This window comes from Hippoglossus hippoglossus, chromosome 19, assembly GCF_009819705.1.
Source record: "Hippoglossus hippoglossus isolate fHipHip1 chromosome 19, fHipHip1.pri, whole genome shotgun sequence".
Lineage (NCBI taxonomy): Eukaryota > Metazoa > Chordata > Actinopteri > Pleuronectiformes > Pleuronectidae > Hippoglossus > Hippoglossus hippoglossus.
The window spans coordinates 12,690,554-12,703,396 of NC_047169.1; the positions used below are offsets into that span (position 1 = coordinate 12,690,554).

The following is a 12,843-nucleotide window of genomic DNA, read 5'->3' on the forward strand; positions in this document are numbered from 1 at the left end:
AAACAGTGACATAATTGAGCTCCTTTCGTCTGCAAAACTCAGGACAGGACCATCGTCTGGAATTCTAGAGAAGAACAAACCATGTTGAGAAAGGCCTTACTTCGTCCCCGAAATAAAAACAACAACCTCATGCAAAATATATACGTGTGCGGTTGACACTGGGACCTTTGATTAACCTTTAACTGAGCTAAGAGTGAAAAATAAACAGACACAGACAAAAATAATCTTTTTTTTGGGATTGTCCAAAACAATGATCCTTTTATGTAAGGCAGCTGAGCCCAGATATTGCTTTGTAAGTAGATGATGGGCAAATCTGGGACAAGCATGGAGGTCATGACTTCACACATGTGTTTCTTACACTGACAAACCTGAAGAAACAGGGGCTAAACAAAGAGCGTCCAGTTTCAAGTACTTTCTGCAGCAAATTACACGAAAGAAAGATTTTCATTTTCATTCAATTTTGGCCTGCATATGTACAAAGGGGCGAATCCAGATTTTTTATTCACTTTCTTTTCAACATTGCGAGATAAGGATTTCTTTTTTTTACATTTTCACAGATTTCTTAGGGAACAATTCATGGATCTTGGTGAAATAAGAATCACTTGTGTTAAATAGACTGATATTTATAAGGGCGTGCAATTTGGTGCAGATCCTAATAAAAATCCAGATCTAGTGAATTTAAATTTGGTTTCATAAGGGGACTGCTTGACCTTGAGGGATATGTGCTCTACTGAGGGAAATTCTAGTTTGGTTTAAAAGACTTAACTGCATGATACAAGTTCCTATAAGATTTAATCTAGCGAAACAATGGTCACTTAGAATTTAGACGACAGAGTCTGAATAAAAACTTAATAATGGCAACAAAGCGTTTTCCCAGCGGGCTAAAAACTCTGTAAATTGCGCACTGAGCCACCGAGATTTAATCCAACCACTGAGATAATTTCTGCTTCGACTTAGAGTTTTAAAAAATACAATCGGAGAAATCAGATACTGACCCTCTGCTCCAATTCTGCCGTCACTGTCATCATCAGCAGCTGAAATGAAGCTCTTGGTTTCTGCCTCGGTCAGTGTTCGCGCCCCTTTGACGAACCGCTGCAGGAAGTACCTATAGACACACACACACAGATGAAGATGACATTAGTCACTGTACTTTTTGAGTGGACTTCTTGCTGACATATGCAGAGATGCATTCAAACCCTCTCATCCCCCCCAAGGTGAATTACATAACACAAAAACTGCCCAGAGTGGATTATTAAGAGACGGCTGCTGCCATCCCAATAATGCGACTGTGTATTACTGTACTAAATCTCTCTTTCCTTCTGCCAGACACACACAAGCACACAAACCTTAGACTTAACCTTGTAGCTCATATGAAAATTGGGATTTCAAGATTACTTTCAAAGCCGTTTTTTGGCAAGAATAAGCGATCAGGGAATGAATGACAGTAACAGCATCACTTAGCGTGATACTGTGTATGCATGAAGAGGAGCTGAGGAATGGGGACTTGTCAGGGTCGGGTCACACACTTGAGCTCAGACTCCTCAATGAAGCCGCTCTTGTCCTCGTCGAGGATCTGGAAGACATCTTTGACCTCCTGGGGCGTCTTCGAGGACAGGCCAGACAGCTGGAAGAACTTCTTGTAGCAGAATGAGTCCGGGGCTGGAAACATGTTACATAAACACACAACAAACACAGAACGCAAACAAGAATTTGGTTAAAATCGACCCGGGGGGGCTTTGTCAGGTTTGGGAGATGTGGAGATTAAAGTGTCACATGGCTTCAGGTGGGACATTTTTCACCTGTTTTTTTTATTTTTTTTTATTTATCTCTTAAGGCCAGCAGACACATGTCTTTTTGAATTCATATTTCATCACTGTTCAGTTCAGGCTGGAGAGGTGATTATGCATCGCTTCAATAGCAGAGTCAGCGAATGCAACAGAGAGCGGTTTCATTTATCAGCTGCAGATCAGGATTATTGTGCATTTCAGCAAAATTATGCGTGAGTGAAGTTACAGTTTTTGATCCCCTTAAAGTATTATCCTTATGTTCAAATCAAATCTGTTGAGACGATTTGAGTGTGTCTGTGTCTGTGTCTGTGTTAAACCGCAACCTTGGCAGTCCTTGACAGCATTTTCAATGGCATCAGCTGAAAGGATGGAGGTGAGCGACATGTTGGTCCTGCGAGGCAAAAGGAAAGCTTAGTATTTCTCTCTCTCTCTCTCTCTCTCTCTCTCTCCCTCTCTCTCTCTCTCTCTCTTTCACACACACACACACATACACACACAAACTCACTCCAGTTGTCATACCACACTGGATTAACGTTTATTTAGCATTTGTTCAGTTATTATGAGCCCATAAAAACTAGGAATTGTTTGTAATTCTTAAATATGCTTGAGATGTCAGGAAAAACAAATCTATGACAACTTCAAAGTTTCCAAGTCGATTTTGGCAAATTAAAAAAATCTGTATACTATTTGCCTCTAATGCATTTTCAAATATATTATTTTTTTACATTGATAATTGTAAATAAATCTGATCATAAATAACTATATAATATGTATGTTATATGTCTGTGCAATCAACCATTAACCATTCAACCTCTACTGCTATCCACATATTATATCTTATGTATTCCGGTACAAAGTATTCCAACGTTCTTATTTTTTTGCAAAAATAAATACTAAATACATTTTTTTATCTTTATTTTCTTTATTACTACAAACTCCTTTTTGCTAATGCTTTCCTGTGAACGGTTTCACTTTGGCTGAATAAACAGTGTGACACTACACATCTTGTATCTGGGAATCTTGAATCTAATTAATCATGCAATGATGTCATGATCCCCTCTTGACTCATTGTGCTCCTGATCCAGTTTCCCCAGGCAGCCTCTTAATTACTGACTATTTGCCTCCCGTGAACTCTTGATTGGCCTGGTCGGGCTGTGCAAGATGTAATTGGTAATTAGGGATTGTAGAGAAATGATTGGGGGGGGGGCTGAGGTTGGCGCTGGTGTTAGATTTGATCTTATGAAGAGCGTTATTTTGAACTCTCCGATAAACAAAACTAGTTCAAATACAGCCTCACCCGTAAATTGGAATTTAATATTTTCACAGCAAAATAAATACACAATGCATTCTCCATTTCTCTCAAATTGTTGTAAAAAATACAATAAAATTTAACTTTCTGGCAATTTAAGCACAGTCCTTTAAAGCCTGATGAGTTTTAATACAATCATGTTGTGGTTCTTTAATGTAATTTTTTGCTGAAAGCAATTTAATATTTGTAGAACAGATGAACTTTTAGGCCTCTTTTAGTTTTAGGACATTCCCTTGAAGCTTGATGAGTTCAAATATTATCTTGCGTTTTTTATGATATTTTTAAAAATCCTTTTATACGACTGTTTTTTAGTTTATATAGGATTAGTTTATATTAGTGACTGTTTGGAGCTAAATACACATTATAAACATATTATTGACCTAACGGCTTGAGAGAAGTTTCTATCTGTTTGTTTGGTAGAAATAAAAAAGTTCTGCTAATAGTTTGACAAATGATTTCCGATGAAGTGTCAACATTTCTAAAACTACATAGATAGTTCCATTTGGCTCCACTGCATGACCCCCGTGCAGCTGTGGGACTCACCGCTGTTGGCTCGGCGTCCTGTCCGTCCAGGTCCAAAGCAGCAGCAGGAGGATGATAAGGCTTTGTGGTGTCCACTGACAAGCTGTGCCGCTCTTATATACTGCACACTGAGCTGGATGCGTCGACAGATGCTTGAGTTTCCAACCTGAGCGAGGATCAAATTCTCCCTTGCAGCCTTCCCCCTCCTTCTCAGGTTCCTCACCTGCTCACCTGCAGTTCACCTTGACTGTTTCTATCTGTTTGTATATGCACCCCCCCCTGCCTGTCTGTTATCCTTGCAGTCATAACTGTTTCGTCCAATCATCCGTGCTACACTCCTTTTTCTCCCCTCCCTTCCCCTTCTTCACTCCCTCCACCCCTTGCAGGTGCATGTGAGAGCTTATAGACATCTCAAATTTAATCAACCCTTCCACCCTAACTCTTTGGTTTTAGTGAGTAATCTCCCAGATTCAGACGACCATAGCGAGCAGCCGGTCACATATCATCTCACGACTCACCAGGGATATTGTTAAAGAGTGATTTTAAGCACTGGCAGTAAGAATAAGGCCTCAACAAAATAAAAAATACCCCACTGTCCAACTGCTTTTTATTTACACGTAAGAGAGCGATTGTGTAAATTTGACTTAGGCTTAGGAAAACATGCGCAAAAGTAGTTTGAACAACGACAGGGTGTTCAAACAAAGTTAAATACTGTACAGAAAAAAGTCAAGCATCTACATTTAAATTGGAAATGATTCCTAAGAAGTAGTTTTCAAAACTTTGTGACAAAGAAATGTAAGGAAGCTTGATAATTTTAGATTTTAGATAGATAGATAGATAGATAGATAGATAGATAGATAGATAGATAGATAGATAGATAGATAGATAGATAGATAGAAAATATTCTGGATTGTCGGTCCGAAGTATACAGCTTCATCAAAACAGTTACCAAAGACAACAAGGTATTTAGTTTTTCTTTTATGTATTTGAACTATACCACATTACAAATAAAGTGTTGAGAGATGTTTAGATTTACGAAACATTTGACTTTTTAATAATAACCTCCATTCACTCATGTGTGAATCCTGGGTCAGTATTTGATGTCATGCAGGGTTTCATCTGGAAATGCTGAGACACCACCTGACTCTCTCTACAGTGAAGGCGAGGGCAGGGTGGAGGTTTTTTTGGGGGGTGGGGTGGTTCACCTGGTCACCATGGCAACTGTCCACTCTGAACTGATGGGTTTGTTGTGGAGGGGAACCTCTCAAACCACCTGACACAGCAGCATCTCTGGTGAATCCAGTCAGCACTAATGGCATTAGCAGAGAGACAGACGTGTAACGAGAACCAAGGGAACAAATGTCATTATTCTTCAGGGGAACCTCTGATTTAACACTTTGTGACAGACGATGTTTTTGAGTCGTCTCACATCTACTCATCTGAAGTTCAGAAAATAAAACCTGTTCTAGATTTAACCCTCCACATTTGCGCTGTAAAACCATCAGGTATGTCAAATCCTTGTAACGTGTTGGCAGGTGGACGGCGCCACCTTGTGGCTCGTATGCCTCAATGTAGGGTGTGGCAGGGGGGGCTGGATGAACGAATTAAAACATACTGTATGTCGACTAGTATCACATCATCTGGCCAAAGTGAACATTTTCAAAGGCAAGGAAAAAGAGCCAAATCATTTTACAAATGAAATGTCAAATTCCTAATTAACCCTAGAATGGCACTCAGTAGAGCGCATAGCTCCACCAAGGCCAAACAGGCCCTCATGGAACCATATTTAAATTCAATAGATCCAGATTTTGGTTCGCATGTTACAGTGACTCATCATTCAGAGGTAGGCTGGCCACAAAGTTGATCAGCGGCCGGGGGCCCCCACCGGGAAGAGAGGAGGTCTATCAAAAATGATTATAGGAGGGAATTGACACATTTTTCACTTTAAAAGGTTGGAGATTGAGTTAAAGTATATTTCCCAGAGGTTAGCCAGATTGAGGGAGCATCAGTTGCATTTTAGAGTCTGGCTAATGTAGCCTTGCCGTTACCTGATGTGTTTTTAAAGAAAATTCTGTGCTGTACAACAAACAGGTGAAGAGGTGCATTGTTCAGGAGCCATTGGTTAAAAGCTGCTGTTTGTTTTTTCTTTCTTTAGTTGGAGCGTCAAAGACCACAGACAGACTTGCGTTATTGAAAAAGAACCTTTATTGTTGTCTCATCGTCCGTCCGTTTCCCATAAAAGTGCATCATCACCGACTCACAGTACGCAAAACTAACATAGTAAAACGACGACAGAAGTGAGAGAGAGAGAGAGAGAGAAAGAAAAAAAGAGAGACAGAAAGAGAGAGAACCTCGCTATGCACTTCGTCCGGTACATTCATCCAGGACAGCAACAGTCAGAGAGAGTTAGATGTGGGGAGGGCGGGGGGTGAAAGGTCGTGTGTATAAAAGTGGTATGGAGAGTTGAGAGAGAGAGTGAGAGGGAAGAGTTGAATAGAGGAGGATCATGTCTTGGCTCAAGTTGTTCCTTTAGAGTAATGAAGTAAGATGTTGGTCAGTTTTTTCAGTGTTTGACCATCTGAGCGAACTCTGCAGGGGGGAGACAGAGAGAGAGAGGGCTGTGAGTTTGAGGGTGTTCCAGATAAAGCTAATTTAAAAAAAAAACAATTCACAGGAAAAAAAAAACTCACCATCAACTCCGATCTTGCCGTCACCATCAGAGTCACCGGCCTGGAGGAACTTCTTGGTCTCAGCGTCGCTCAGAGCTCTGGCGCCTGCGGAGAAGTTCTGCAGGAAGAGCCTGGAGAGGACAATCGGAGAGAAATACGTTGTGATCAATGCGTTTGAACAGATTTAAGCTGATAAAAGTTGGATTTGTTTTGCATGGAAATTACTGGTTCTAAAGAGTTTGACTTTTTTTGATCATCTTTACATTTTTCTAAATGATCAGTCGCAGGATCCTTATTGTTTTTAAATCTTCTCAAATATGATCTGCACTTGATTTGGCGCCAAGATTCATGCACTGCTCCTTCTGATTGGCTTGTGTCACCCTTCCACTCGAGACACACAAGGAGCGAGCAGGCGTAGAGTTACTCCCTGAGGAGAACGCCCTGTGGCCCTGCATTGCTCTGACTGACATCATTCTGAATTCACTGAGTAAGATGATCCCTTTTCCCCCTAAGGAGCTTGATTTGAAATCGAAGAGAAGGTGCTTACTTCAGCTCATCCTCCTCAATGAAGTCGCTCTTGTCCTGGTCAATGACCGCGAAGGCCTTCTTGATGTCTTCGGCAGACTTGGCGGACAGGCCGACCTTGGCAAAGAATACCTTGTGGTCGAAAGAGCCTTCAGCTGAGAGGAGAGAACAGAGAGAACAGATAGAGAGAGAGGGAGAGAGAGAGAGAAGATCGTATCAGACATCCAAGATAAATCACACGCAAAGAGAAATGTGCTCTGCAGCTTCGTTGCCTCTCTTCTACAAGGCCCCAGCAGAAATCTGATTGGCCGCTGAAGAGGCCCTGTCCTGTAAGTCGTCACTCAATGACAGTACTGCAGTCGAAGCGATAGAGCTAATACGGAATGACATAAATGCACGACTTACTGAATCAGGAATTGTGCATGGATGATTGTGATTATGTTCTTTCTTTCTGTGATACAGCATTACCATTTCAATTCTGCAGCAAATCATTCCGCTACTGTCTTTATGGACCCCAAATTGGTAAATTAAGAATCCAGGTACTTCTCTGCTTGGCAGATTTGTTTAAGTGTATGGCTTTCTTTGCATGCGTAGCTATTGCCTATTATTTCCTTAGTAATAAGACCAGATTTACCTTGGCAAGCAGCGAGGGCTGCAGTGATGTCAGCTGGAACAAGACTTGCGGCCAAAGACATGTTTAACTGAGGAGGGAGAGAGCAGAGGACATGTCATCAGTTCAGCTGCAGCAAATCACACAGGATGATACATTTCTACTTTGCATATATGTTATCTTTCCTCACTGCACATTAGACACAGTGTAAAGTGTAATCATTATTATGCCATGCAATTCATCTCATAGTTCCTCCCTTTGAGTATTCCAAGGCACAAATGATCAGAAAAAGTAGTCCGATTCTTTTTCTCCCAAAACCAAGCCTTCCAAGGCAAAAGATCAAATATCCTTTGCCGCTGTGGTTGTTTGGCAAATAGATTTTTTTTCTCCATTTGGATCCTCAGTGAGTCCAAAGCCAAGACCCTGAGCCTGTGCCGGTCAGAATCTGTCCCTCTGGAGGCCCTTTCCTCGTTTGTATCCCGTCGCATGAAGTTAAAGCCCTGAAACACTCAGCAGGTCCTGGCTAAAGGTCTGCAGCTCCTCAGTGAAACTCACCTTTGGGGGGTTGTCACTAAGGTTAGAGTGAAATTTGCTCGAGATGAATCAGCTCACTGCAGTGAACCCCTCTGCGTCTCTCTCCAGCTTATATACCTTCACCAGCCCGAAATATGATGCATAGGCTATGTAATAGACACTGTGTGCGAAGCAGTGAAAGCAGTTGCTCAAAAAATGTGTCCAGTAGACAGAGCTGTTCTATTTATATCTACATAAATGAAGATGCTTAAATGGTAGGCCAAGAGTAGGCCTATGCAAAAGAGCTTGATATTGCATTGGGCTAATAATATACGCTGCTGATTTGGGGGAAATGTACTCTGTGGGCCGAGTCATTCTGATCTGCTAAACTCTGCAGAGCGCCACAGAGTGAATGAGGTAAACTTTTACATTGTGTTTGGCTGTGATTACAAATGGTCACACAGGCTAAACTGGTTTGTAATTTATTACGGGAGATTACTTTATTAAGGGTCAGGTTTGTGCAGCAATAACTCTTGTGACGCTTTTGCCTCGTCGCTTCGCGGGGAGACTCTGCTGCAATCGGTGTCAGTAGTTTTAACACTGTCACATTGTTTCTAGCATTATAAATGTCCCTTTTACTATGATTCTTGTGATGACAACTAAAAGACATTGTCATGTTTCGTTCGATTTAAAATTACAAAATGAGTCTTTTATGCCATGACACTTCCAAATAAAGAAATTATGAATAAAACACAGTGTACGTTTTTCTGCATATGGATCCTATAGCAAAGCTTCTACAGCATAATCACCACGTAAGAAGTAATGACACACTCGTGCCCTTTAAACCCTGCAGTTTTGGTGAAAATGAGCCTGTGCATAATAAAATGTGTGAAATAACTTTGCAGCCATTCCACTGGCAGAAAAGTCTAGTTGTTGTGATTGATCCTCGCAGGCGATAACGATGTGTCATGTTTTTTTTTCTTTCTTTTGGAATTAATCCAGCAATTTGTCAGTTTGGACTCCACTTCATTGCAGCATTTGTGGACATGAGACTGTAAGAGGGGAAGGGTTTGAGTAGCAAGGTGGGTTTTATTTAAATGCTTGTATACCTAATGATCTTGTACTTACATGCAGCCGAGGAACTACTGTCAGATTTCATTTTATTATATACATTTTTTATTTTACTTTGTGGGACTTCTGAAACCCTATCAGATTATTTCTCCTTATGGTGCTGAAGCCATTGGAGATGCTATTTTAGGAAACACTGAAAGTTGATTATGTTACATCTTCGTCTCAACACCTCAGTGTGGCACCGTCTGGTTGCATAATAATACACAAGTTCTCCCATTACTCTGAACAATTGAATCAAATGAGTAACTGGTCCAGGGGTCTTCCCATGCCCATGTCTGCTTCCTTGCAGGCTGTTATGTGCCTGTTGTACATCAGGAGGCAGTAGTGAGATGATCCTGTGATGTATATGGTTTGGAGATAAACCAGAAAGATAAGATACAATATTTAAGATAAGATACAATGGGGAAATTTCCAATATTACAGCAGCAAGAGTCAACATAGGCATCAGTGAGTAATAATAAGTAACATGCAATACTTAATTGTAAGGAAATATAAGAAATATAGAAAAAAATATGACTGGAATAAAAACTAATATATACAGTGTAAAAACAAGAGAAATATGTGCAATGTGAGAATATGTAAAGTGAATGGATTGCACATGAACCACTGTATTGCACAGGCAGAATGAATATTGCACAGTTAAGAGAGTTAGACCAGAGTTAAAGTGCAGTCCATAATGGGAGAGATTTTATTTGGACTGAGCACAACATTTCACTTCCTTCACTTCAGTGTTTTCATGTATGTGTTCTCTCCCCCAGTCAGAGAGAAAAGGTTCCGGCATTTTTAGGGCCCGAGCACCTCCGGTGGGAGGCCCTATTGTATTTCGAAGGATTTGTATTTCCCTTTTGGGTCTTTTTCAGGGCCTAGACACTCAAATTCCTCAAAGATCGATTTTTCATCACACGGTGTGACCGTGGCGTGGCATCTAAGTTTGATTACACGCCATCAAAACACGAGGTTCTGTATCTCAGACATATTTGGTCCAATCAAGTCCAAACTAGACATGTAAGACAAGATTCCTGGCCTGATGACATCTACACAGAAATTATGAATTGAAATCACAGCGCCCCCTGGTGGCAACAGGAAATGTCTTGTTTTTGGAACGTCTTACACTTGGAAGTATTCCTCCTCATCCACTGACCACAACCATGTCAAACTGTGTCAAATGGGTCTCAAGACATTGATAATGTAGGCATAAGATTACTGTGACTTTTCGTCAAACGCCATAATAGTGGCGTGGCGTCAAAGTTCATCAACTCGCCGTGACACACGAAATTGCTATAACTTCGGTGTTCGAGGTTCAACCTCCCTCAAACTACATTTGTGTAACAACAGCCCCCCCCCTGCAGATATTCAGATGGTTTTAAGGAATGGGCGTGGCAAAATAACTGACTAGCGCCCCCTAAAGGGCAGCCCCGGCACTACGATTGGCCGACATCTACAAAAATCGATAGGGACATGTGTCTTTTCATAACAAACAAATAAGTATCTTGGATAGATATGCTAGACCAAACAGGAAGCCCGCCATTTTGACTTTAATGGCCATTTTGGCCATTTTCCACATTTTTACTTTGACAAACTTGTCGTAGGGCTTTCATCAGATCAACTTCAACTTCTGGGAATGTCATCTCAACAAGATGGAGATATAAACTACCATGGTATATTTGATTTCAACACACGGTGTGACCGTGGCGTGGCATCAAAGTTTGATTACACGCCATCAAAACATGAGGTTCTGTATCTCGGACATATTTGGTCCAATCAAGTCCAAACTAGACATGTAAGACAAGAGTCCCGGCCTGATGACATCTACACAGAAATCATGACTTAAAATCACAGCGCCACCTGCTGGCTACAGGAAGTGACATGTTTTATACTTTGATGAACTGCTCCTGGCTGCTTTACAATATGCAGCTCAAATGAGTTGAGACAAGTCATTGGATCATGGTCAGAATTGTGACATTTCCTCAAACCATTTAAACATTGAGGTGCGGCGAAGGTTCATCCTTCGCCAAAGGAGACGATGTTGTCATAACTCCACTGTGCATTGTCCTATCACCGCCAAACTTCTGTCAAATGATCAGAGTCCAAGCCTGAACAGCTCTATGTGTCAATAATTCCTCAGCGTCATAGCGCCACCTACTGATTAGCCATGAAACAGGAAGTACTTTGTAAATCCACTCTGCATTATCCAACCGGCCCCAAACTACTGACCTATGATCACAATCCTGACCTGACCAGCTCCATATATTAATATTAGTGCAGGGTCATAGCGCCACCTACTGATCAGTGTAAGTTGTTGTAACATTGTCCAATTGACACAAAATTACTCACGCTACATCAGAGCCCCTACTTGAACAGATCTATTAGTCTGCATGTAATAATACTGATGGCGCCACCTACTGGCAACAGGAAATAAGCTTTGTTTTACAACTATCATTCAATTTACATCAAATTTTCACAGTGTGATGTGCAATTGATAGCGTGGACCGTAATGAGCAATTAGCAGGCAAGGATCGACATCGCGTGACGGACGCAGGAAGTGAAGCGTTACTCCTTGCTGCAGTGTGCAAAACGCATGCAACGAGGAGACGTGCGCTTGGTCATTGATCGCTCTCTCCACTAACCGCAACAGGCTTAAAAATGACTGTGCTCGGGCCCGTCAGTGCTACAACGTAGCCCTAGTTTTTTTATATTTCCTCTTCACGTCAAATCTTATTAAAAGTGGTGAAAAAATTATCTTTAGCCGTGGTCAAATGAGGTCTCTCAACTCGAATGACTCAGCCACAGATACCATAACTATTTCTGCCCTTCTTCAATATCAGGCTTAAATTACAAATATCTCACAGCGGGGATGAAACCAATTGAGCCCGGCTATGAAGGTCTGTAACTGGAGAGAGTAAGGAACGCTTGCCCATCATATTCTGAGCTTTATACCTGAAATACTCATTTGTAATAAATTTGTAGGATATTAAGAAAGATAAACCATCACCTAAGAAAAAGTACATTCTAAGATATCAGATTTTTCCTCTGTGAGCCAGTTTATGCCGAGGAATTAACGACATGTCTCTAACCCTCCACCTGAGAGAAGAAGTTTCTTCCTTCATGCTGCAGCAGAAATAGAAATGACCCATATTCCCCCTGTCCCTCTGCCCCGGCCAACAGAGCAGTCTCTGACCATCTGAGAGAATTTATCGCAGATAAATGTGCCTCACAGACAGAAGTCCTGTAAATGTTCTGGCCCCGGAAACTCTATCCCGTCCCACCAGCTCGGTCATTGGAAGTACATAGCCTCCACAGGCCGGGCCAGCAGTGCTGACGCTCTGCCCAGACACCTGGTCCTCCTATCGACCCCAATCCCTGTCTGCCAGAGCTGGACATGATCCAACAGTCTGTGCCAGGCTGATCCAAAACTCTGTCTGTGCCAATCGCAATCACACCGAGAATAATTCCTAGCCAGCTCGGTGGTTAGGACCCAGGGTGCCAAAAAAGCTGGAACACGGATCCAGCGAATACTGTACTGATGTCATTCACCACAAGAGCAGGTTAAACAACTTGCCTGGGATGCAAAAACATTTGATATATGAAGTTAATTGAAACCTATAATGTGATGAAAGAGATTTATGTCCACTGTGAGCTTGTCTAATTCTATATTTGGGTGCTGAGTCTCAATTGAAGTTGTACGGCTATAAATCATAAAATAGTCTTATAACTGTTGTTTTTATTCTATTCAGGTATTTGAAGAAAGTGAGCTAAATGTTGAGTGCATGTTGTCAG

General features: G+C 41.4%; 2 protein-coding genes across 2 annotated transcripts; both read right to left on the bottom strand.

Moving 5' to 3' along the window:
- Positions 1–3,855, bottom strand: pvalb9 (parvalbumin 9). The gene is made up of 5 exons (XM_034570547.1): positions 3,640–3,855; positions 2,111–2,178; positions 1,527–1,659; positions 996–1,105; positions 1–64 (listed from the first exon to the last, which is right to left on the bottom strand). Exons 2-5 carry the CDS (start codon positions 2,169–2,171, stop codon positions 39–41), a joined length of 330 nt encoding a protein of 109 aa, XP_034426438.1. The 5' UTR covers positions 2,172–2,178; positions 3,640–3,855; the 3' UTR covers positions 1–38.
- Positions 3,856–5,801: 1,946 nt separating this feature from the next.
- On the bottom strand, positions 5,802–8,068 carry LOC117752853 (parvalbumin beta-like). The gene is made up of 5 exons (XM_034570546.1): positions 7,978–8,068; positions 7,447–7,513; positions 6,835–6,967; positions 6,309–6,418; positions 5,802–6,207 (listed from the first exon to the last, which is right to left on the bottom strand). The coding sequence occupies exons 2-5, from the start codon at positions 7,505–7,507 to the stop codon at positions 6,182–6,184; spliced, it is 330 nt and encodes a 109-aa protein (XP_034426437.1). The 5' UTR covers positions 7,508–7,513; positions 7,978–8,068; the 3' UTR covers positions 5,802–6,181.
- Between the last annotated feature and the right edge of the window lie 4,775 nt (positions 8,069–12,843).